The 26,039-nt window shown below is 39.4% G+C and overlaps 2 protein-coding genes across 3 annotated transcripts; both read right to left on the bottom strand.

Annotated features, from left to right (window-relative positions):
• Positions 1–132: 132 nt before the first annotated feature.
• On the bottom strand, positions 133–16,516 carry stag2a (STAG2 cohesin complex component a). Of its 2 annotated transcripts, none has more exons than XM_010731799.3 (34): positions 16,264–16,516; positions 12,895–13,026; positions 12,711–12,789; positions 12,360–12,518; positions 12,183–12,279; positions 12,028–12,104; positions 11,729–11,933; positions 11,499–11,650; positions 10,700–10,773; positions 10,349–10,472; positions 9,743–9,841; positions 9,571–9,650; positions 9,169–9,276; positions 8,608–8,716; positions 8,397–8,514; positions 8,205–8,308; positions 8,022–8,114; positions 7,850–7,939; positions 7,558–7,761; positions 7,385–7,455; positions 7,136–7,223; positions 6,603–6,683; positions 6,299–6,391; positions 6,015–6,189; positions 5,774–5,913; positions 5,580–5,681; positions 5,320–5,468; positions 5,082–5,210; positions 4,782–4,990; positions 4,431–4,671; positions 4,215–4,325; positions 4,002–4,128; positions 3,821–3,898; positions 133–2,955 (listed from the first exon to the last, which is right to left on the bottom strand). In XM_010731799.3, the coding sequence occupies exons 2-34, from the start codon at positions 12,936–12,938 to the stop codon at positions 2,932–2,934; spliced, it is 3,834 nt and encodes a 1,277-aa protein (XP_010730101.1). In that variant the 5' UTR covers positions 12,939–13,026; positions 16,264–16,516; the 3' UTR covers positions 133–2,931. The 2 variants fall into 2 exon arrangements, with proteins under 2 accessions (XP_010730101.1, XP_019132018.1); XM_019276473.2 differs by having other exon boundaries at positions 4,431–4,668.
• Positions 16,517–18,520: 2,004 nt separating this feature from the next.
• On the bottom strand, positions 18,521–20,252 carry epd (ependymin). The gene is made up of 6 exons (XM_010731798.3): positions 20,102–20,252; positions 19,937–19,968; positions 19,638–19,775; positions 19,361–19,547; positions 19,079–19,160; positions 18,521–18,973 (listed from the first exon to the last, which is right to left on the bottom strand). Exons 1-6 carry the CDS (start codon positions 20,175–20,177, stop codon positions 18,847–18,849), a joined length of 642 nt encoding a protein of 213 aa, XP_010730100.1. The 5' UTR covers positions 20,178–20,252; the 3' UTR covers positions 18,521–18,846.
• Between the last annotated feature and the right edge of the window lie 5,787 nt (positions 20,253–26,039).

Raw genomic sequence — 26,039 nt, 5'->3', positions numbered from 1 at the left:
CTATCCAGTTCATAAATCTTCTAGACATAAATACAAACCAAAAAAGGATGCAATAGGCACTTAAAATAGAATAAAAACACAAATTTTTAATATACACAAATATTTAAATATGTGTAAACATACAGATGTATGCACATTTTTCAGCAGTTCAATGCAAAAACAGAAGAAGAAAAAAAGATCCAAAATGATTTATGTGACTTTACAGGCAATCCTAAGATGTATTTTTCTCATCTGCCTAAGATGAATAGTTAGTATGTTTATGGTAATGTTTAAAAGCCATGTGATCTGTTTCTCCAGTTTATAGTGAAAATTAGGGATTTGTTTTCTAACTACAATATGAATACACCATTTTCCCATAAAGTCTTAATCCGCCAACCAGGCCAACACACACAGAGGTAAGGAAGTATAGCAACAATCCATTTAGAGGCAAACTAAACAATATACTGTATGTATACTTGCAAATTAGTAGGTTAACTTCAAATAGTTACATTCTATTTCTTTAACGTTACCCTAAAATTTCAAGCAAACAGAAAAACTATAGCAAATATAAAATGAGCACCGAGTCACAATATATTACACATCTGTAATTGTATAATATACAAATCTGATAACTATAATAGTCGACTAAAGAAGTCTAAAACTTTGTAATTCAGAATAATTCGATAACTCTTATACACGCAACAGTTGTACATCAAATAAATTGGCATTTTAAAGAAAATCCTCCGCACACTTGCAAACTGAAAAAACAAAACAGACAACACACACCTTTCTACAGAAGCCCTGAGCGGTCATGTGTTCGTACATTTTTTTCCTCTGTTTTCTCAGGATGACAAGTTGATTTAATTTGTTTACTCAAGACCTCAAGTTATTCGTCATTACCTAGAAATAACAAACGTTGTTATCCTGAGGTAATAGAATAATTTTCTCGAGATCTCAAGAAAACAAAACTTTTTTTTTTCCAGAGATGTAAACATAACTAATTTGAGATCTTGAGATAAACAAAATGATAGTCTCGAATATTAAATCATTGCAATTGCAACATTGTCCTTTAACGCATTATCAAACAACATTTGTTATTTTGACATTAAGACATAAATAACTTACTCATAAGAAAATAAATGAAATGAACTCATTATCACAAGAAAACAGAGGAAATGTCTAAATATATAACCCTTCGGGCTTCCGTACATTTCTCAACCATTTTTTTTCGTCTAAAGATCACAATTATGGCATGTCTGTATTATTAGATATTATTAGATACTATACAGTGGAGAAAAATAGGATATAGGAGAGATTACATGTTTAAAATTTTATGTGTGAGAATGTGAATGCTCCCAGTATTCAAAAATAATTTTTAGATGCAGCCATCAATTTGTCAAATTGCGACATTTGAGCATTACTTTTGCACCCATTCGTTATAGAGAGATGAAAAGAAAATACAAATCTGGCCATATCTATAGTAACATAATCATTTTTCATTTAAAAAGGATTATTTCAGCATCTATGTGAAATAACAATGATTAGAAACCATTAATTTACATTTGATTGTCATTACAAAATATCTATAAATCAAAAGTCATCTATAAGGTATAAAAGCAGAACACATACATTTCTAAAAAATACCATCACAAAGAAATCTGAGAATGTCGTATATCGTTTGTGGCAAGGCCAGTTCACATTATACTTTACCGTGTACGTGTTTTTATATATGGCTACATGCCATGCCAGAGTCTACAGTTTCAAAGTACAGCAGGCGAACGCAACATCACTGACACCTTCACAATGTTATGCAGTCCAATTCAATAGAACAGCAATAAATACAGTCAAAGCCAAAAATATCTAGGGCACCCCTGAACTTCTGTCACATAAAGCACCACTTCTCTCAAAGATTTCTTTGGTATGCTCGTGTTTATTTCTTTTGTTTGCATTGAACTGGACAAAATTATTCATATTTGGTACACCTTTTGGAAAAATAACTGATCTTCCTGTAACCGTCACTGAGTTTCTTACACCAGATCTTTCAGATTTGATGGCCTCCATCTCCTAAACGCTGTTTTGAGATCCACAGGCGCTCTGTGGGATTTAGATCATTGCTGGGCACTTCAGAACTCTCTAGCACTTTGTCTTAAACCATTTCCATCATGTCATCTTAGATCTTTTTTATGTCATTCCATTACAAACAAAATAAATAAACATGAGAATACCAAAGTATTTGTAATTGCAACATTTTTTTTGGTAGAAGTGAAGAATTATGTGACAGAAATTCAGGGGTGCCTATATATTTTTGGCCTGTGACTCTAAACGCTGTCTTCATGAAGCTTACGGTGTCCAGTTTATGTTTTGATTGCGTCGCGGAGGCGTTGATCGGTGCCCATGATAACTTCTAAAATATGGCTGTAAAATTACCATAGAATGAATTAACACCTCTGCGACAAAGTGCAGTGTCATTATAGTGTTCAACAACAACTGAACAAGCTTCATAAAGATAGACTGCAGAGCTATTATACTTCTATCTGCTGGTGTTCATGAAGTTGTGTTCACCTCTCCCTTATATTGGCCACTATGTATTTACAACAGACAATTTTTGTCTACTGAATGAAAAAGATTAAAGGTATATATGAACAATTTGAACTTCAGTCTGTTATTGTCACCTCACCACACCTGCCACATCACGTCCATAACGCTGCCTGATCAGGTTTAGATTAACTGAACGGAAGCGAGAAACTTTTCTGCCGCAGCGTGACAAAAGTTTGGTGTGTGAAAATATCAGAATAAAATCAAAATTTAAGCTCTCCCTCTAAATTTTTAACAAAGTGTTCAAGAGGCAAACGTTGGTGTCTCACAAATTATTTATAGTAGTCCATTTCTGATTTCCACAGAACAGTCGTCCGTTGTGTCCTCTGAGGATCTCCGCGATGCATCCAAATTGTTTTAGAACATCGGAACGTTGAGAACCTGAAGACGCACAAGAAAGTAGTTTAGAAACCCACAATCTAATTCAGCCTAATGGTGAGTGGGATTTTTTATCCACTTTATGTCGGCCGTATCATCATATCAAGAAACCATTTTAGTAATAAATTATACCATCAAAATACCGAAACACTTTGAATTAAAAGACACTGAGACAGTTGTAATGTAATGTAAATGTAAATAAGCACTTTGTGTAATATTTTGTTTCAATATCAGCCTGCTGATAGTCACGTTCTTGCACATACAGTGCAAATATATCCACAATTAGTTATGAGCTAAAAAGCAGGCAGAGATAAAATGAAACAGGAAATATCAGAGAGAAAAGTGCAGGTCAGGAGTTTTTCTGCTCTTCCACCAAATTAGCTCTGATTCTTGAGCTGATCACATTCAGGACTTATTAGGAATAAACCTGCCACCTGCATAAACTCTCCATAGCTGAATATGATCAGTCTACGCTGCTGTATTTTAACGTACGTCATGATCGCGATGCTTGGAGAGCCTGATACTTTTGAGGTGGTATCTGGTATAAAAAGTTTAAGAAACACTGCAGTAGTACAACAAAGACACACTAATTAATAAATAAAACAAAACTAGAATATAATAATATAATAAAAGATGACATCTATGCATGGTGATCACTCCTGTCCTCCTTGAGACAGTTTTAAATGTTTCAGAGCCACCTTTAAAGCCAACAGCAGGAGCGTATTTGATAATCAAATGATGGTGTTTGGTGCTGTGATGACCGACTGTATGAATAACAGATGAATTATCCTTAAATAAATATCACATTTACATATAAAAAAAAAAAAGAAATTAGGTAATGGTATTATAAGAAAAAGGAAATCCTTACCGAATCGTCCATGATGGAAGACGGATCAAAGAAGTCCGGCTTTAGTTCAGTTCTTTCTCTGCGATTCTTTGATGCCGGCTGAAAAATAATGTGTAAATAGTAATAAATAAATGTTTGCTAACAAGTTTGTCATGTCAGCTTTGTGCTCACAACTTTACATGGCCTCTAAAGTTTAAATTACCAGATCAATGTCCATTGTGTCAAAATCCATGCCCTCATTCATGTCCTCCAAGCGGTCCTCTGATGACATCATCACATCCTCCACTATTGGCTCCTCGTCATCCTCCATGAGTCCAGAGCCTCGGCGACTGAGGACGACACACAGACACTCAGATTTTCCACATGTCGTATATCAAACTCATTTAATATACTCTGAAGAGAAGTGCCATCTCACATTGCTTGCTGCATGTGGTTCCTCATCTTGGCGTAGTGCATGCTAACCCGCTCTTGCTGCTGGCGGGCTTCGGCTTGTTGCCTCTGTGTCAACATCCAAGTAACCTCCGTGCTGTGGGACGGTGTTCAGTATTTAACATGACAATGCCCAATGCCCACAGACAGAAACATTTGTAAATACTGATTTCCAAGTAAAGGAGCTGAAAAATCTTTGTACTTGTAATCGATGGCAGCCTGGTGGTGATGGTGTGTCTGCTGCTGGGGAGTTACAGGCTGATGGGGATGCTGCTCTGTTGGCATAGTGTATGCGGCCGCGAAGCTTTCCTCTGGCCTCATCTTCTTTGGATCCCTTAGTACGGTAGAGGTGAGGTGGGGCGAATGCATCATCACTGGCGTCTGCACGTTCTGCTCACGGTTCATCCAGACTGCATCAGTGCTGCTGCAGCTATTCTCCTCTGCTACAAAACAAAGTGAATGAAGAGCCAGAAATCTGCATTCATTGTCTTTAAATGTAAGACAGGTGGCACATTTTATATAGAAACATCTTGAACGTAACAATAAAGCACACCTTCAGGCAGTTTCCTTTTGCTAGCAGCAGCTGGCTTGGACTTCTTACTCCTGACGGTGGATCCTCGACTGCTGATCCCGCTGATGACAGACATGGTGTCGTCGTCCCCTCCGACCTGCAGGGAGTTCCTGTACGAGATGAGGGGCAGCCAGCAGTCCTCTCGCTGCAGGGCCATCTGGAACGTCATGAATCGCTCCAGATACATGTGACTGTAGAAGCGTCAGAACAGTCGCAGTTAGGAACTTTTGCAGAACTTCCTACCAGACTCCACAATCACCACAAACCACGGCTCAAACTTACACTGTTCTCTTGTCCTGCCGAATTAGTTTGCTGGAGAATTCGCTCAGGATGTCCAAAAAGGCGAGATTGAGAGGTGGACTCCCTTCTCCATGGGGACTAGGTTCCTTAAAAGCGAACTCAATTCCATCCCTAAAACAAATACATAGAGAAATAATGTAGGAGAAGCTTTGCTTATTAAAACACCCGTGCCATTGTAAGACGCCGTCGCATGCAGAGCTGTCAAAATCTGGTTACTTACTTATGTAGCATGGCGATAGCCTCCCTGGTCTTCATCTGATCCAAGCCAAACGTCAACGAGAAACGTCGGGCGAGCTCTTTTATGCCACAGAACGCGGACGATGAGCGGTCGATGTTGAAGCCGAGATCAGACAACATCTCATTGAATAACTGCGAGAGAAAAAAAAAAACACAATTATAGGTTTTCTTCAGAGGTGCCTCAGAGTCCTTGACTACATACATTTGTAAGTATGTCGTCTACACCTCGGCAAAGAATCTTACCGTTTGCAGGCTCAATACAAGCGTCTTTGCGCATTGCACTTTGTCGATTTGTCTCGTTTTACTCATTGTTTCTTTGATGATATCGCCATAGTCGTTGTAATACTGAGGAGAAAGAGAAGGAATATTGTCAGAAAGAGGAGCAGGCCAGGAGGAATTCCTCATAACTGATTTTTAAAAAATGGGTTTGAACCTACCCTCATGTACTGTTTAAATATATCTGCTCCGGTGTTCATTTCCACAACATTGTAAATGATCAATTTGCAATAGGCAGATAGAAGGTTTCTTCGCTTGTGCAGAGCCTCGATTTTACTGGCTTCATCGTCTGGCTGTCCGTCTGGAAAATACAAAATAATTGAACAAAAATCACCCCTAGCATTAACAGCATCCTTTTTCATGTTAGTTTGCTTCATTAACACAACGGTGCTCGACTCTGACCTGTGCTGTTGCTGTCATCATCCTGATCAATGAACACCTGATCCAGGATGAAGTTGAGCAGCTCTGCCTGCAAAGAAGAGTCTGGCGCATAGACCAAAGGCTCCAGTTGTTCCCGTCCTGAAGACATAATTTGGTGACTGAAGATCAATAGCAGATCACATAGTATGGTGAAGGCCTGGAATGAACACAACACTTCAGCATTTATAAAAGTAACTGATCAAACCAAAGCATTCACTGGTACTGAAGAAAAGTCAGAGACAGAAGTCCTATCAGCGCAATCCCACCTGCTCTTTAACTGCCGTGTTGATGCTGTTTAGGTAACGCTGACACATTAAGCAGAAAGCTCTCATTTGCTTTCTCAATGTCGCCATATCACCCTGAAAGAAGCACACGCTCAGTCAACAGGCAAAAAAAGTGAGATAAAACACAGGAAGTCATGACAGCAAACATGTAACAGAGTGGAGAAAACAGCCAAATGTTCTATTTGATAAATGTATGCATGGAAATATTTAACTATATACACACACACACATTTATTTAGTCAATTATCCCCAAAAAGAAAATACATCATGGTGAATATATAAATACCTTTAATGAACTGCTGTCTGAAACCTTCGCTAGGTGCCAAAGGATGATGTAATGTGTGCACTGCATCGCATGAATCACAATCTGTAGGGAAGGAGGTGAGCAGATCAGATGAGCTGTAATGTTTCACAAAGTTTGTGTATTTATTTAAACCTTTTTACACGCCTGCGCAGCCGCTCACACCAGATTTTTTCATTTATTTTCCATTTGATTTATTCATTGCAGTTGAAGAGATTTTGAAGCAATTATAATACAAACTATTCAAAGAAATCAGGTGACGCGGATATTTACCCACATTGTAGTTCCCTATTACTGTAAGTTTGCTTATAAATTCAGCAGGTCAGTGATCCTATTTCTCTCCTACTTCAAACTTACTGCTTGCATATTTTTACTGTACACACAGAAGACAATGCTTCCTTAAATCAAAAGTCAGTTTCAGTTTCAGTCAGGCTATGAACGGATCTTAAAGTTTAAAGACTGTAATGCTCCATGTAATTATTAATCTTCTTTTTTCAGCTCCCTGTCCGCTCCAATACCTGCTCAGGCATATCCCCGTTCTGCAGACCGGTGTTGAGTAGCCTGTAGTTGCTGGTGAAAAGATCCCACTTAGAGAGGTCGTGTGCACTGGAAGCAAAAAGGACACAAACGATATGTGAATGCATAATAACAGAATTCACGCAAATGTCATGGTTCACATTTTCCCTGATAAAAGAAAGCCAAAACTCAAGACTTAAAAGTCAAACAGTTTAACTGTCTACTGAAATCATTAGCACAAACTGCTTTACTTGTGGAAAGCGCTGATCTTCTTGAGGGTTGACAGAACCTGGTAGACGTCATCTTCATCTGGTTCTTCACCCTGACAAACAAGAGTAACAAAAGGTATCAGACCCGTGAAATCCTGGACACCCACTCAATGCTTTCAAACAATCCACATGGAGACAAATCTTACACCACCCACCTCTTGCAGGAAGTCCTCGAGGAGTCTATTGAACTTGTCCACGAGCTCGTCGAGAAGCTGGGAGCGGGCAATGTCCACGCGGTTGTAGATGGTGAACTCCTCGTTGCAGAAATAGTGGTAGGTGGTAGAGCAGGCTTCCAGGACCTCAGTGTCTGTGTGCTTATCCTGGACCTCCCAAATTTGCCGCAACAAGGCATCCAAATGCTTAATGAGGAGATGGAAAACACACAACACTGTGACACTGCATGTGACTTACTGCATGATCTTGAACCAAACATAAAAATTAACAAACCTTTTCTAACCGGCCAGTTGTGTAGATGTCGAGATCAAAGTACTTTGGTATTTGTAGCAAGTTGGTCACCTTATCAATATCAACGCAGTACTACGACAAGAAAAGAGAAGCAGGTTAGGAGTTAAACACACAATTTAACTCTGACAGCTGCTGGCTGTGATGCAAAAATCACCTTGGCCAGTAACAGAGGCAACGCCACTGCAAACATCTCTGTGATCCGTGTCCGATCATCCAGCTGTGTTTTCTTCTCCTTTGCAGTCAGGACCTTTTCCACACACAAAAACCCGACCACGTTAATGACATGAAATCATTCAGTTAATCATCTCTATGTCGAGCATGACAACCAGACACTCACCCGCTTCCCTGTGCCTCTGCCTACTGGAGGGTGGCATTCGCACGCCTGCCGAATGGCACACAGCATGATTTCAACCAGAGCCGTCTCCTGCCGATCATTCAGGGCTAAAAATAGATCCCAGGCGCAGAAAGTTACCGACAATGCACAAAGGTTCATTTTCCTCATACTGGAGCTGGAAATCTGGACCCTCACCCTCCTCTCCTGGGATGGGTTCATCCAGCAGCAGGCTGATCATCGTCTCCCAGTCCTTCAACAACTCGGACGCACACTCCCACAAGCTATCCACCAAGTAGGCCCCATGTTCGTGGAGCTGTGAAACATCAAAAGATGGACATTTTTATTACAATGAGCACAGTTAATGAGGTTGTTAATATCCAGAAGTGAGATACAAAGTTCTGGTTACCTCGCTCTCCAGGAAGAAGAAGACAGTAGTCTTGATAAGGCTGCCATTGAGGCTCTGCCTGCCCCTCCTGGGTAATCCCTCGTCCTCAGGACCTTGATGGCTGAAGAGCCTTCAATCACAAGCACGATATAAACGGTTGTTAAAAATGTCAGCTGGAGGCAGATAAACAACCGCTTTGCCTGCAGTTTCTTTAGGGTACAATCATTTATTCAGGATCTGGTGCTGCAGCGACAACGCAGGTTTGTTCGTTCATTTGAATGGGAGTAGTGGTGTCCACCAAAAACCAAAACGCAGGCCAACATTATGCTCCAGCCGCCAATCAGACGATCAAATCAGGCAAACCCTCCACAGTCAGTCAGAAATGTCCCCTGAAGTTGAGACTATCCAGGAGTATTCAAGGACTAAACTCTGATCCTCTACCTGTTGTGTTCTTGACTTTGCACTGCAAACCCAAGCTGACTACAACCGTCTTCTTCTGACACATCAATCCGGTGACCTGACCTCACATAAAGATATTGACTTAATGAGATAAGTTTCAAAAGATGTCATAAAAATACTCACTTCTTGAACAGAAACTCTCCTGCTGACACAGCGATGGGTCGATGTGCGGAGTAAACCAGATGATATACACTCTCACAGTCCTCTGCTGTCAGGACCTCATCACTACTCCTGTTGGACGAAACGCATATAATCTTAGAGGTCAAGGCCGGTTTGATGAATTTGTGACTGACAAAAATGAGTATTTAGTTGAGAAACATCTAACAAAATATAGAAATATTACACTGAAATTAAGGGAATGTCTCTATGGTGTGCCGAAATAGAGTAAATCTAAAACTGTAGCGAGAGTTTGATTATCATGTCAACTTTAATATGAATGATGTCTGTAGTGTTTTTATAATAAGGCTTCGTGAAACAAGTTCAAATGCAGAATGATGCCATTCATGAGGAGGAGAGGCGACTCACTGTAAGACAAGTGTCAGTAGTTTAATGGCTTGCACTGCAACATCATATTCCTTGTCCAGAGTCATAGACACAATGCGGTCCTGTCAATGAGAGCAAACGTATGTTTCAGATACAGCTCTCTACAACATTAGCTGTCATATCAAGTGTGCGAGCTTGTACTGAAGTGGCTCACCTTGAAGCGACTTGTGAAGAGCTCCAGTCGTGCGCCGAGCTCTCTGCTGTAGAACAAACCCTGCAGAGCTGTCAGGCACTTCAGCCGCACCTCACCTTGCTAGAGCCACAATGAATAGAAATATTGACAATACGAAGAGAAATGCTCGCCATTCAATCACAGTTTTTGATACCAAATGACATTTTTATTCATTTTCAAGTGGTCAAAAAATGTTAAGATTTTGCACCAAATATGTGTAACAAATGGTTTCCTGCTGCAACAACTTATGAGACACAGCAGAGCATGAGAATATCCATCATATGCTTCAATCGTAATGTGCTAAGCTCTTATATGCTCTGAACTTTCAATATTTGAATTTGAATTATTATAGATTTATGACAGTGATGAGCAGCATCTGCTTTCAGATGATGTGTATCACTTCTGTGTGGTTTATACTGCTGACCTGCTGTCTCCCCCTAAAGATCCCCTAAACCCTCTGAAATAGACAAAAAATATATTTAATACAAAGAGGGCTGGTGTAAGAGTTGAAACTGAGATTAGAAGTTGGTCTTAATTGGGACATTTTCATCAGTTTTTCCTAAACACAGATGCTGCCTGTTAGCTCACCTTGTCATGCATCGTCCAGCCGACATACTTCAGGTAACTGTCGTTGAGGAAGGCGTCACTGTACAGCTTCATCCACACTCCGATCTCCTCAATACAAATAGCTCGGATTTCAGCAATAGCATCACTGGCAGACGAGATAATTGATTAAACATAACACAACTGAGCTGTTTAAAACTACATTCATATATACTCATTGTGGTATTGACATTAATTTCACACTAGAGGGCGCCAGAAGGCTAAGAAATAAACAGACAGAGGTCCCTGTTTGTTGTGATTAATCAAGACTCGAGCCTGATCAGAGGCAGCTCAGTCAACACACAGTGTGTTTAAGTCCATCAAAGTTTCACATACCGGTATCTGTGAACAAACACTCCTTTGAAAATTGCGTTCATCATGTTTTCAATCTCATCTTGATTTTCTTGAAGCTGAAAGTCAAACACAAACAGATACTTTTTAAATTATTTGCATTAAAACAGCAAAAAAAGAAGAAGCAGCCAAGAATTTAATTCCCTTCTTCCACAAACCCAAAAACTAAAAATTAAACTTAAAACTTAAAAAAAAAAGAGGTTTTGCAGGGAGAGCTTTTCTGATTTGCAGTCTTGAGAATCCATAGGTTCCTGCTGAAGAACTAAATCTTTTAAAATACTTTGCTCTGGTGTGCTCCTTATACGAGGGCTGACCAAATCTGACCCTTACTGCAGTGGCCTGGTCTGATTCCAACCCGCAGCTCTCTTTCCTACATGTCATCCTCATCTCTTGTTGCTCTGTTTCCTGTTTTTCTCTGGCTGTCACTATCTAGATAAAAAGACATAAAAAAAGACTAAAAAAAATGTACGATGGTGACATAGGAAGCTAAGAAGAGAAAAAGAGAGTGACCGAGCAAGGCACAGCCAGGCGAGAGTAAATCTGGGACTGACTTTTAGTCGTTGGCGAGAGCTTTGGGAAATAAATGGCTGAAAGACAGATGCCGAGCTGGGCTTCTTTCTGTTGGACTAGTAACATTAGCTGGCTGCTTGTGTTGCATAATGATATGTACTGTCCATATTTAACACAGTGATCGTAAAAATACAAATTTCTGCGCAATATTCGAGAAACATCGATTACATTTCAAAAGCCTTTGTTGTGTTGGACAACTTATTTTTCTCCTCACCTCTTTACGCTTCTGTAACAGGAGCTCCAACCGATCGTTGGCCCTTTTTGCAACGACCTTGTTCCTCTCCGCCTCGTACTGTCTCTGCGTGTTGTCCATATTGATGCTCAGATTCAGAGCCACGTTCACCAGGGCCGTCATCAACTTCATGGCTGTCGAAGACGACATACTTCAGAGACACGTCTGACAATAAGAGCAGAATGGATGTAGAAATACTCGTTATAACTGACCTGCTAATGTGCTTGTGTGTCTGAATGCCCTGACTTGTGAGTCAGACAGGCCGGTGAGCAGTGAGATGACCATGTCCATCATATACTCGTCGTAGATGATGCTGTACTGACACTGACGCACCAGGACTGCGATGAAGTCAGAGAAGCTTATCCTGAATTTCTTCCACTGTGGTCCTGACATAGTTAATGGATAGTCACCGCTGTCCTGTTAGATGATAGCAGAGATGATCAAGATTGTTTGATGGTGTTAATTCCCCTTTAATGTCTAAAAACTGCACAGATTCTTCGACATGCATCACCTCATCAAACTCCTCTGTCATTTTCCGGATGATTTCGGAGTTCTGCATGTTTCTGAACATTTCTCCGCTCACAGCGCCTGTGTGAAAGGAAAGTTAAAGTCACTTTAACGCACCCGACCTGCTACATGTTCAGACACATCACGTCAGATACTCACCTTTGCAGCCAGAACACTGAATGAAGAAGTTGATTAAGTCCAAGAGAGCGACATCCCGGTCATGTTTGTACGCCTCGATCCAATCATCAACAACAGACTGGAAATTAAAACACGACCATTTCGGTGAGAAACTACAAAACAAGACACCAGCTCTTCACCACACTAGTGTGTACCCACCTGTGTGGCGCTCTTCCCCACTTTAACCACCTCGAACAGGGTCATGTTCTCCATCCCGTTCTCCTGATGATGGCCGTTCACCCGGCCAAGGCCGGGGACCCTCCCTGCTCCCCCACCTTTGGCCTTGTCTCCAAGCGCCTTCTTCCCTCTCCTGGCTGCCTGTTGGGTAGAAAGATGTTAAAATGAAAGATGAAGCGTGTTATTGCTTTGATGCAGACAGTGGTGCTGCTGCATATATCACACTGCTTCTACTGGACTGGGAATGGTGCATGTTGGGATTGGCTCAGGCCTCTCCTGGTTAAACAGGTATGGAAACTAAATAAATGAAGATATAAGGTGGGAAAAACATACCAGGCCTTTTCCGGTCTTTGCATTTTTGCCATCGGGATCCTCAAGGTCAGTATCTGAAGACAACTGAGACTCTGTCTCTCTGTGTGAACAACACACGAACAACACGTCAATAAAAGCACGAAGCAGCAACAACACTTCAAGACATGTTTAATAAGAAAACACATTTATGTGATGCACTGCTTACTGAGGGAATTGAAACTCTGTGTGCAAGTCCTGCGCTGCTATCATTTCTTTAACATTTTCTGGATCTGCTGGAGTAGGTGGCTTCTAACGGCTCTGGACTCCCCCAAGCAAGAAGGTATCTTCTCAGCTGCACCTGGAAAACATGACGAACACCTCATCAGCTGGTTTTAAAGATTTGCTGCTTTTCTATGTTTTAGACAAGTGGCCAAACAAAATAACAAAACAAACAATTAACTGATTAATCTCAACTGTCAAAATAATCATTATAGCCTTCAGCACTGCTTTAATCACACATCGTGCAGGTTCTTCCCTCAGTCACGTCCACAACACTGAGAACTCAAAACTCCTCATTCTGTCACTAAATATGCAGATAATTACAAGCTTTTATTTGTGACACCCAAACTGCACATTTGGATATACTGGTACTGTTTTCGTTAATGGGCAACATACACAACGACTCTTTGTTGTTATTGCCTTAGGAAGAAACTTTTATATTGACAGATGCTGCAAGTCATCCGTGAAGGAGAAACGGTAGTGGTAAAACATCTAGAGCCGGTGTTTAATTGATCTGTTCTGAGCTCCTGTTCAAACATGATTTATCATCTGATTTTAAAGTAACATCAATAAAAAGATCCTTATTTTTAGGCGAGTATACACAAACACTGGACCTCTAAAACTTTACCATACTGAGGCATGTGTGATGTGTTCCAGCATAAATAATGGACAGAGCCTGAGTGATGTCACCAGTAGGTTTCTGAAGACGAAAATATGCAGCACTGGCCACCGGCATGTTAGGTGTGCTGCTTTTTCCACCTCCTGGCTAATCGAAAAACCGGCAAAGCCGTGAGTCATGGGTGGATCTGAGGCGGGCTGAATGACGCCTGGGTGTTTCTAATCTGTAATGGCGCCTACCTGTCAATCAAGCAGCCACGCTGTTAATTATGCATAACTTTAAGCCCTAATATGATTTGAAAAAAAAATTAAAAAATTCAAATTAGCTATAGAGACCAAAACTGTTTTTTGTACCAGGCTGTAAACATGTTTATTTCTGCTGTGAAGTTGGACATTTGAACATGGGGACTTATGGAGACTGACGGGTTTCTAGTGTCAGGAAGAGCATGAGGCCCTGAAAATGCAAAGCTCAAACAGAGCAGTGATATGAAACCTGTTTATATTCCACGATGATCATGACCATGCAGAGATATTATGTTTGTAAAAGCCAAAAAAAAAGAAAAAGGTATTTGCTGCAGCTCGTTTAAGGTCAAAATGTGTGTTTATTTTTTAAGACTTAATAGACATGACCGGTGCATTTCATAGCTTAGCGCGGATTCATGCGCTCCGGGAGGTTTTTCAGTTCATTTCAGTGGAGGGTCGTGTGTTTCTGCACCGGCAGTCTGCAACGCAGGGGTTGCCACAAAAAAGAAGTTGATTCCCAGATCCAACTTTTGGGAAAAACTGAGCCGCAATGTCACGCTCCGCAAATCAACCAGACAGACTCAGATCGGTCAAATCTCCACAGACAGCCCGAAATGTCTCTGAAGCAGAGACAATCCAGGTGGATTCACGGACTAAACTCTTGATAATCTACCTGCGTGTGTGTGTTCTGACTTTGTTTATTTCATGTACCAGCTTCTAAATCTGAATCCAACTCGCAGTTTAACGCAGCAAATAGTGACACGAAGGAGTTTAATTTGATTTGTGAAACAATAACCAGGGTTCCCACACCTTTTTCATGAACAAATTCAAGCAGTTTTCAAGCACCTTCAAGCACCAGTTTTTCCATTTTTCCAGCTCCTTTAAATAGGTAGCCTACTAGTTGTGTTTGCCATGATGGTCATGGAAAGCGCAGCGGTGCCACTGTATGGCATAATAATATGGGTCTAATTAGCATTATTTCAATGGTCCAATGGTCGTTGAATTGACATCCACCTGGCATCGGACTTGTTGCCATGCTTCGCACAGCTCAGCCTGTTGGACGTCGTCCTGCTCCTCTTGCTCGTGAGGCAAAGACGTAGCAACGCAGTGCAATGCGTGGCAACCACCAACAGGTGTCGATAGTAGTCTACTGTTATTTCTCGGCAGAACACCAAGCGAGTATGATAACTGAGTTCTGCATATAAAGGCATCGGATCAAGCGCGTAGCCGCTTAGGAAACATTTTTGTTTTCTCTTGGTTTATTGAGATAGACATCACACAAATTTCAAGCATTTTCAAGCACTTCACAAAAAATTCAATTATTTTCACAACCTTGAAAACACTGAATTGAAATTCAAGCATTTTCAAGGAATTCAAGCACCCTTGGGAACCCTGAATAACAGAGCAAGCGCCTGCCTCGACAAATACAAAGTTATTTCCTGATTGTTTCACAGTGGTCACATTCAGCAGGTATACACACCGACCCCGCCAACACCGGAGAACCCTGCTACAGTTGCAGCAATGATCCCTGATCCTGTGTGAATGCAGCTTAGATCATTATATCCTGCAGAGCTCTGCAGCCAGACTCAAGTGGACATTTGAGGAACTGCAGGTTTTGATTTCACTTCCCAGCACTGGACCTTTAAAAACCTCCCCCTGTACTGTGTGTGTGTGTCATGTTCAGGTTGCACTACTTTCCACTGTATGTCTGCAGACACAGAGTTCACATGAAGTGTTAAAATAATCTAACCTCTGGATTAACAACACTCAGACATGCAGGATACACCTTCTCTGTAAACACGACACCATAAACGGAAGCAGCGTAAACTGCTCGTTACTCTTTTTTGACAAGTAACGTAGCCAATAATCTCTAAAACAGGTGTTTGCCTCGTGTCGCCCTGACAGTAAACAAACTGCCTGACTTGATTTGAATCTTTTAAAGAAACAAAGTCGGTGTGTAAATCCTCCTGACAGGCGCAGTTGTTACTTCCGAACTACAAACGTGAGTGCAGATGTTGCCCGAGCTGCTGACTCCTATATCCGCTCACATCTCCTCCTCTCCGGCTAAACGCGAGCTAATCCTCCCGATGTGTGATCCGTCAGTGGAGCTGTTGATCTGTTAGCCACTTTCAGACATCCACCTCGACTGTTTTTGTACGAGCGTCAGCGTCGAGTTTCATTTCAGGGTTTTTATTCATCTCCCAGCGTCAGATTTGTTGTTAGCTTCGTGCTAATCTTTTTAGCTGTGAGCCGAGCTAACGACGCCGCTCGGCGCTTTAACGCTTCAACAGACGAAGTCGCCGTCATTACTCGAGTCAATACTGATTTAAAGTGTGCTTTGACACCGGTGCGTCGTGTTTAAAGTGATGTCAAGTAGCTTGGAGAGCTGCCGAGTGGAGCAACATCAATGACAAGCCCGAGCTGGATGTTAGCTATCCGCCATTTTACAACTTACCTCGTTTTTAAATCAAAGACGGGCTCAAACCAAATAATCCAAACGCCGCCGGGCTTTGCAAAGAGAAAGGGATGTTTTCGTTAATTCCCCGCACAGACTGTCATTTTCCAAAACCTCGGAATAAGTCGTTTTATTCGCTATCTAGCGTTAGGAAGCTCCTCGGTGGCTAACATAGCAAGGCACAGTGTTATTTTCGATGTTATGCACGCAGCGCACACACACCACCTGTCGGCGGCACCGTGAACTGCAGCGACGAGGGGTCAGAGCATGTCCTGTGTGTGACCAAGGACTGTAAATAATAATAATAATAGCATATATATTTATATAAATTATCTTTATATGGGTGTTAGCTCAGTGGGTAGAGCATCCATCCCCATGCACGAAGGCTCAGTCTTTGCTGCAGCAGCAGCCCAGGGTTTGAATCCGACCTGCGGCCCTCTGCTGCATGTTATTCCCCATCTCTGTCTTCCTACATTCAGCTGTTTCTATCTAATAAAGCTTGAAAAGGCCATAAAATAAAATATCTTTAAATCATCTTTATATATGTCAGTGTGTGACCAGCCTTCAGATCATTCTTTTTTTGTTTTCTTTGGCCAAAACAGACAAAAAAACAGACACACGTGGTCTCAAACGTCCAAGAATCACTTTAATCAGAAGAATGAGAATGACTTTAATTAGACAGGTATGTGTGCACACACGAGGGATTTGAGCCCGGTTTCACTTTGCTCTCGTAGTACAAACATCAAACATATATAGACATAGGTACAGTTAAAAAACAGAACAGAGGACTTCACAGGTAAAACATAGACATAAACATAAAAAGAACAAAAACTATGTAAATAAAAAAGGTGTGTGTGTGTGTGTAATATATATAATATAATATTAATATTATTATGTGTGTGTGTGTGTGTGTGTGTGCAGGGATAAAATGAAATAATAAATAAACAGCACAAGTGTAGTGTTGATATTTACATAAATAATTTATAATTTACAGATATTATACAGGTGATGTTACTGACATTAAATATAAATGATTTATTCTCACTGTGCAGGTAGTGAGACAAGGGTCCTTAGGATATACCTGAAGTGTTTTTATGCCTGATTAAATTATGTTTTTGAAAAAAAAGAGTTGACAAAAATCTGGGACACAGCTTTAAAGGGCCAACATACATCAATCCGTTATCTGTAATTGCTTATCCTCGTCAGGGTCACTGTGGGGCTGGAGCCTATCTCAGCTGACTCAGTGCACTCATAGGTCGAGTAGTAAAGAAATCAGCTCCTAAGTCCTTTCCTAACCACTTTTCCTTGACCTCGATAGAAAACGTCACGAGGTCAAGGAAAGGTGTGAAGGAGAATTGATGAGGAGTCAGGAGAAGACGACTGCTCTTACATTTACACCACGTCATTATGCGACGGCGAATGTTATTGATGGGATCTGTGGTAAAACTACAAAGTCCAGAAGATGGACTACAAAACACACATCTGAGATACTTACTAGATACTCCCTAGATGCGCTCTTAGCATGTAGTTTAATGCAGGGAATATAAACGTTATTAACAAGTTATGGCAAAGATATATGATTAATTAAATTAATAATTGAATCCATGTATGAAACTCATCTGCATGTCTCTGTGAGACATTTTAACTACCTAATGACCTATGAATTAAGATGATTCACTGTTTTAAAAAAAAGTGTATTAGACAGAGATCTGTGTCTTCAAGTGAAACTAGGCTGACTAATCGTTTCTGCTGTTTCGAGGTGACTGACTCACTCTGAGATTACGTGCTGTTACCTGCTCAACCAATTTCATATCTATCTATCTATCTATCTATCTATCTATCTATCTATCTATCTATCTATCTATCTATCTATCTATCTATCTATCTATCTATCTATCTATCTATGAATATATTATAAACCGTTTTATATCCCTAAAGAAAATGAGTTGTAGTGTTTGTAGCATGCTATCATGACTGCCTGGAGCATATCAAACATCACAGACTAGCCTTCAGACCAGATTATTTTTTCAATTATATTTTAACTATTATTTTAACCCAGTATCATAAAACAATTACTAATATGTAAATTTTGGTATTTGTAATAATTAATAAAGGTACAGACTGCACAGAGAGTAAAAAGTCACTTGGGTCCCAAATCTATACCTCTGCCCCACGGCCCCTTAGAGGATTCATCTGGTCTTACAACTCTGAAATATTTTGTCAAAACACTTAATAAAAAAATTTCTTCACACCTTTGACAGCTTTGACATTTTATTGTTCCATTAATCATATCTTACAGGTTTTTGTAAGCAGTACCAACTTGAAAAGCCACCAACTGTTAGTAATTATGACTAATTCTATAATCCATGTCACATCTCTTTCCTTTATATCAAAATGTATGTATACAGTATGATCCATTCAAAGCCATATCTTCATAAGGGGGAGGGGGAGATGTGATGGAAACAGATGTGATGTAGTGCAGTGCGACGCGATAAACTCGAGTCACACGTGAAAAGGAGAGAAAAGTCTAAAGTTCTGGCAGGCCACACTTGGATAGGGGTTTGATTTTCTGCTGGGTTTCATCTACATGAACTCATTGAGGAAACTATTTATTGTCCCTTCAGGTGTCTCCACCAAAGCCTGCCCCACACAAAAGGAAGGCACCACAAGGAGATCTGGATCCTTGATCTCCAGTTCAATGTCCATGTTGCTGTGAGAAAATGACAGACATTTATTAGAGCCTGTGCCACCAACAAATACTACAAAAGCTGCATTATTGCTGTAAGCATTAAAAAATAAAAAAAGAATCACCAACCTGATTACGAATGACGTGGACTCAAAGAAGTAAAATGAGGTCATGGGCAGACATCCCATGGTTACAAACATGCTGTACCCGCCTGAAAAAGAGAAAGACGGAAAACACTGAAGTCACAAGATTAAATCTGGGGCAACTGGACTTGGTTGTAGATCCGTGAAGACGTTTCGCCTCTCATCCAAGAAGCTTCTTAAAGAAAGATGACCTGGATAACCTTTACAGACTTCATAATAAATGTCCCCACAAGTATACAACAAAAAAGACACGTAGCATCTCTCTCACCTTTCACCTCTGGCATTGATCCCGTCCACATATTGACTTTTAATCCCTCCCCTTCGATGGATGGATTCCCAGGCTGTACTGTAGCATGAAACTTTGCATCATCAGGAATATCCAGAGGGTTCAGGGTGCATTGCAATTGTTTTTTCTCACAGCTCTGGTTTTTGCTGTCGATCTCGTAGAATAGCCCCTGTCAGATGTAAATAGAGTGATACATTTCAGGGTGCAAAACAACATCAAGTGAAAAGTGATTTCTTTTTAAAAGAAAGAAATCAGTTACCTCATCAAAAAGCATCAGCAGATCCACGTCTACTGATGAGTTTGTGGCAAAGCTCTCGTTTGATATGAACCGTAGTTTCTTGCCCATCGAATCATAAGTGAATGCGCCATATCCTTTCGCTTCACCCTTGAGGTTCATCTGATTTCATTCAACAACATACACATTCAGAGGGAAAGACACATTCAGAGGGAAAGAGATAATGTTTAGCACTATGTTTCAAAATACTATAAAAAGTACCAAAAGATTGTTGAGGTTTATTGGGTTTGAAAGTCTATTTGAAAGTGATGAAATAAACTCACCACAGACATGGTTCCTGTCATGTTGGGTGAATCTGAAAGACAACAATTAGTTAGATGGATCTTGCACACGTTGATGACAAAATATTAAACATTAGACTTATTTTAAACTTTTATTTAGCTACCTAACACAAAAAGAATCAAAATGATTGAACTGCAAAGTCTTACGACACGGCTGATGGTGATCTGCATGGGTAGTGGCAGTCAAGCACATGAAGAGGAAGAGAGTAACGGCTGCGTACATTGTCCTGGTCCAAGGAGAGAGTCACAAAATAAAGCTTGAGATGGCAAAAACAACTCAAAGCGCATCTGTCTTTCAGTGAGGTTACTGCTGCTTTTATAGGGATGAAGACAGAATAGGACAGCTTGTGAACACAGTGTTGCACAAAGACTTCAAACATCAAGCTGTCTAAACAAATTCGCCCCTGTCTCAGCTGGTGGTGACCTAATAGGCCTAAATCTATCTTATCTTATTCTTTTGAGATTATGCAACTGCCTTCAATTGTTTTCAAGCGATGTTTATCATCCAAAATAGGGATGATTATGGGGGATAATCGAGGCTCACGTACAATGATGGTTAAAAGGTATCTACAACACAAGTCTGATGTAGCCTGTGTCTGTCAGAAACTGAAACTTTCTTTAGCCGACGACTTTCTGTTCCATAATGACAGGGGACCCACATATCAGGTTCCCCTAGGCTCCACAAAATACTTCCTCCTTACTCTAAGTTAGTTGTAACTTGTACATAGGTGCAGGTCCCTAAAACCCCTTGAAGATTCCCTACATACACCACAAGGGGACTTTAAAATCAACTTAATCGAGTTTATTGGAAACGGAATTCAAAAAGAAACTCCTGAGTCTTGCGTTACGCTGTCCTCGTTTATTTTCGCAGCAATGACCTGCTCACGGTACATTATCATGCTTATTACACGGCTGCTTACTAGAGAAATTAATATTTCTTTGTCACATTTTTGATTTGAGGAATATTTTATTAATCTAAAAAGTCACAAAACGCAACGTCTATACCAATGGTCCGTTATTCATAGCCATAGAATGTTGTAATTAATTGTTTTTAAAAACAAAAACAAACAAAGTAAATTCACAGATGCGTATTCATGTTGCATATTCACAGCCGTAGAATACTGTATGAACAATTGAACAGTGAACTAACACTAAAACTCTTCAGTATGAAGCTGTGCAATAAAGCTGAAGAGTCTTGGCCAGCTTGGCCGGCATCCTAGAACACCCGTACCCTTTCTTTTATAAAAGCGATCCAAACTAAATAGAAAGCCTGCTTTGTTTATAGCAGGTCAACTGCACGAGTCAGGTCAGAAATGTGTTGTTGTCGCAACTACACTTTGTGCAGCTGGCTTTTGTTCGCTTTTGTTGTTTTGCACACCAAAATGTCCTGGTTGTTTCAGTGCTTTCAAGCAAACAACATCATTCTATCTTGAGGGGGAAAAAGCTGCATTTATGTATGTGTGTATGTCACAGCATTGCAGCACAGCAGTTTCTAGGGTAGTAAAAAAAAAAACTGACAGCTGTGGTTAATAAATATTAACAAGGCAATTGGTTGATGCCACCATCAGCATTATACCTTCAAATTTCTTTGGTAATTACCATATTATAATGCTGAAATTCATCTTTCCTGTTTGTTTCAAGGTGACAATATACAAATTAAATGTTTAATTGTTGGAGTTGCGGTAGTTTCTGTGTAATAACCACAAGTCAGAGCTGCGAAATGCAAAACTACTACTTATTACTGAACTGTTACCTCTTTAGGATTAAACTTTAACCCCACTATTACCATTTTGTTACCAAGCTGTAATAAACTAAATAATAATTAACTAAACTAAACAAAATAATAAACTCAATTTTTACTATGTGTTACCCCTTTATTAATCAGCAGGAGCAATTTAAAGTTTTGAATGTTTTATTGACTTAATGTCGCCAATAAAATATTGATTAATAGTCCTTTTATAATGTCAGATATTTAAATAAAAAGCACAGATCACCACTAATATTAGAAATAAGGATTTCAGCTAATTGATATTATTTACACTTGTGCTTTTCCTACTGTGAACTGTCTCAGCATCATTGTTTGTATGTTTTAGGCTTTTAAAGTCACAGCATAGTTATATGTCATAAGTTAATTCCTACATATGAATATATTTAGAGTAAAAGGAACCATTTCATAACCATGTGATCAAAACATACTTCATTTACCATAATCTGAATTGGAGAACTGGGCTTCATTCGAGCATCAAATCCTCATCCTTCATTAAAGAAGTAAAAATGGGAAGGAAATACAAAACAAAACTGCAGGATGCATGAAACCACAAATGATTGACACTGAAAATAGAGTGAGAATTGTGCACGTCACAAGGGAATTTATGTATCGTAAGGAAGGGAATCTATGGGGGGAGGAGACTACAAAATTGAGGGAAGCCCTTCTCCTTATTCATCTATTCCCCTTCTACTGACCACACAGTATGACGGTACAACAACTTGTTGAACTGATACTCACCCACTCACCCACAGTTTATCAGCCAATTAAATAATCTCAAATTCTTATTTTTTTATGTAAAGTACAGAAAGGGCCCACTGGATTCATTTTAGAAGTGTCCTTTTTGTACATTTATTCATTAATAATGTCAGCATCATGTTAACAACCAAACCTTTGTTATACATGCATGTATACATATTATATTACATATAATCAAAAAAAACATTAGAACTTTTAAGTCCCTTGGAGTAATGAGTGTCTGTAATTGCAGTTTGTACTGCCATTCACCAGTTGAAGTTAAAGGAACCTAACCTATCCTGTGAGCTGGTGTCATTCAACTAAAAACAGTTTTTAGTACCAGGCTGTAAAGTTTTAACATGGGGGCTTACAGAGATTGATTCGTTTGAGGAACTGCTGTTTTTGGCACTTGAACATTGTATTGGCTCCACTTCACATCCACGGAGGTTGCCACTCCAGTGTAGACAGTATAAGAATTATACCGTAACAGTGTGAATTTGTACTTTTTGAGTGGGGTGTTCAACAAAATATTGATTCAAATAGGAACATCAAAGGTTCTTGCTCTGGTGAAATCCATTATTTATTTTAGCTTTGAAATATTGAAAGAGGTCTGGAGGTCAGGGAGCAGACTGTAGCCTCATACAAGGATGACATCGTCAGCTTAGAAATCAACATTGTCATAGACAGAGTAAGTAGCAAGGGGCCTAATATTGATCCTTGTAGGATTCCTTTATCAACCAACTGGGGACTTGAAGGACTTTAACTAAGTAAGCATGTCACACCATCCCAAAGATGGAAATAGAAATTTAGTTATGGAAGGTAGACCTATCTTTAAAAAAACAAAAACAAATGACTACCAACTAACTGTATTTCAGGGCGAACTGGGACAGTGGTGGAAAAAGTTGATTTGAAGCCATATGCCTGAACTCTGCCTGAAAGATATGCTGAACAATCACATTATTTAAAACTATTACATAACAGTTTAATACAACCTTTTTTCTGTCCCAAAACACATTTTTGTCTATTAATTAGATATTAATCACAATTAAGATTTAAAATTATAACATAATAGAAAGCCTGATACATATTTGCCAGTTGCTCTTTCACAGCAAGAGAATAAACACATTTGGGAAATACATTTTTACATTTACATAAACTACAATATTGTATCTATCAGGACAAAATATCATGATGTACGTGAACTGAATTCATTGAATCATAAATCACTTGGTTATAGTAACTGTTACTGCAATCACAAAGTAATAAACTGTCAAAGGCACTAAAGTACACTATTTTTCAGGGTTACTAATATATAGTATTGGTGTAGTATTTTTATTATACTATATAAGTTAATTGTTGCGGACAGAAGAACTTTGAACCCAGCTGAACACTAACACTGACAACCTGTGGCCTCAACTGTGCAAAACTGCAACAGAAGTGACTTTCCTGCTGCCAAGCACCCAACTCTGATATGCAAAAGTGAAACTGCCACAAACCACAGAGAGGTACGTTGAAACTACCGGCTGTTTAGTGTTTCTATTGAGAGGGATTTTAACTAGACTTTCAGATATTTTGAAACTAATTGCTTTATCTCAGAGGAATTTTCACAAAAGATCTCATCATTTCCTTACACTCCCTGGTGGGAGTCAAGTTTCAGTGTGTAACTTTCCTTGACACCACTATGAGATGAAGATTTCTTTGTCATAACTGGCCACCCTGAACCTAATGTGAGCTCCTGTCAGCTTTTAACTTAAAAAACAGACTTGACTGACTGAGAAATAAGTCATTATATCATCATTAAAAAGTGTTAGCATTAAACAAGATGCTCATTTTAACTTTTCACTGTTAAAAATAAAAATAAACGTATAGAAATCCCCCAGACTAAAACAATCAAATGATTTAAAAAATAAACTTTTACAGAAGTGTTGTTGTATAAAGAATAAAACTACTTTGTGTTTTAACATTTGACAGCTGCTGTGATCATAAAACTAAACTTTCAAATGTTTAATAAAGTATCTTTAACACTCAGGGTTTGTTCTGAGAGTGTGAACTGGTATAACAGGTCAGGTGTGGTCAGTGACACTGTTGCATCAAATAAATCCCATCCTCAGATAATACACATGCCTTTTACTCTGTCGACTGTTTTAGTGAGGCCAAAAATGATAATGATACATAACTTAAGTTTACAACATCTAAATGCTGCAATGTAAACTATAAATTGAATAAATCAAAACACCAGAGTATTCAAAAGAGGTTTCTCTGTCCTTTTATTGTTTAATGCAGCATTATTAAAGAGCATCAGTGGCTCAGTAGTTGGATAAATAGACAGATTAATTGACTGGTACTGCACACATTTACAACTATATTTATTTTGAGATTCACCAATCAATACATAAAAGCTTTGATCAACACAGTTTTTGTTTAATTTTCAATATGATAACAGTATATTCCCCAGTTCCTTTAAATTCCTTTGAATGTTGGGTGACTTCCCATATTGTACTCTTTGGATTTAGATCTGTTTGGGAATTTACCTCCAATGAATGATTTAGGAAATCCAAAACTATCAAAAAGTTTGCACACACCTACTCACTCACCCACTTCTTTGCTTTCTGGCAACATCCCCAGCTCATTCATAACTCTGCTGCCAGGATTTTGACTCAGACAAAGACACATGATCACATAACACATGATTTTTAGATTTTATTGATTGCTTATGAAGCCCTGAAAGGGCCTCAGGCCAAGTTATTTAGCAGATGATTTAGTGCCATATGTCCCAACTTTCTCCTTGAGTTCTTGATGCGTCTAGTTCCTTGGTCCAGATATGTACACAAAGGTGACAGAGCCTTTGCAGTCAGGGCTCTGAGTCTGTGGACTGACCTGACTGAGGGATCAGGGTCTCATCTTTTATATAATTTTTTAATAGTTTACTTTAGTTTATTCTATTTATGTTTTATTCCCTCTTTTTATGCAGATTTATAGCTATTAGTTAATTGTTATTGTGGTTTGTTTTATGGTTTATTATTATCATTATTATTGTAACACTGAAGACATTTAAACTATGTAATAACACATATGGAATTCTGTGGTAAACAAAAAAGAAACATGTGTTTTATATTTTAGATTCTTCAAAGTAACCACCTTTTGCTTTGATGATGCTTTGCAAACTCTTGACATTCAATTTGTTGGATTTCTTGCCTTCTAAATGTGTTTGAGACCATCAGTTTTTCTGAGGTAGTGTTGTCTATTCGACAACTGTTCTAACCCATACTTTGTCAAGAACTGCTCAAAGAAAAACAACAGTTTATCGCTACTTTAAGACATGGCGGTCAGTCAATCCAGACATTTTCAAAAACTTTGAATGTGTTCCATCAAACACCATGATGAAACCCCAGGAAAGAGTAGAGGATACGAGGATACATTCATTACAGTTACCAGCCTCAGTTTTTAAGTGGTAAACACATCTCAGCATCAACTATTCAGAGGTGGCTTGAATCAGGCCTTCATGGTCAAAATGATGCAAAAAAACAACAAGGGAGACCAACCACAAGAAGATGAGAACAGCTTGGAACAAGAAACACAGGA

The sequence above is a fragment of the Larimichthys crocea genome, chromosome XXII, assembly GCF_000972845.2.
Source record: "Larimichthys crocea isolate SSNF chromosome XXII, L_crocea_2.0, whole genome shotgun sequence".
Classification (NCBI taxonomy): Eukaryota; Metazoa; Chordata; class Actinopteri; family Sciaenidae; genus Larimichthys; species Larimichthys crocea.
This window is presented reverse-complemented; position numbering and strand designations above follow the sequence as displayed.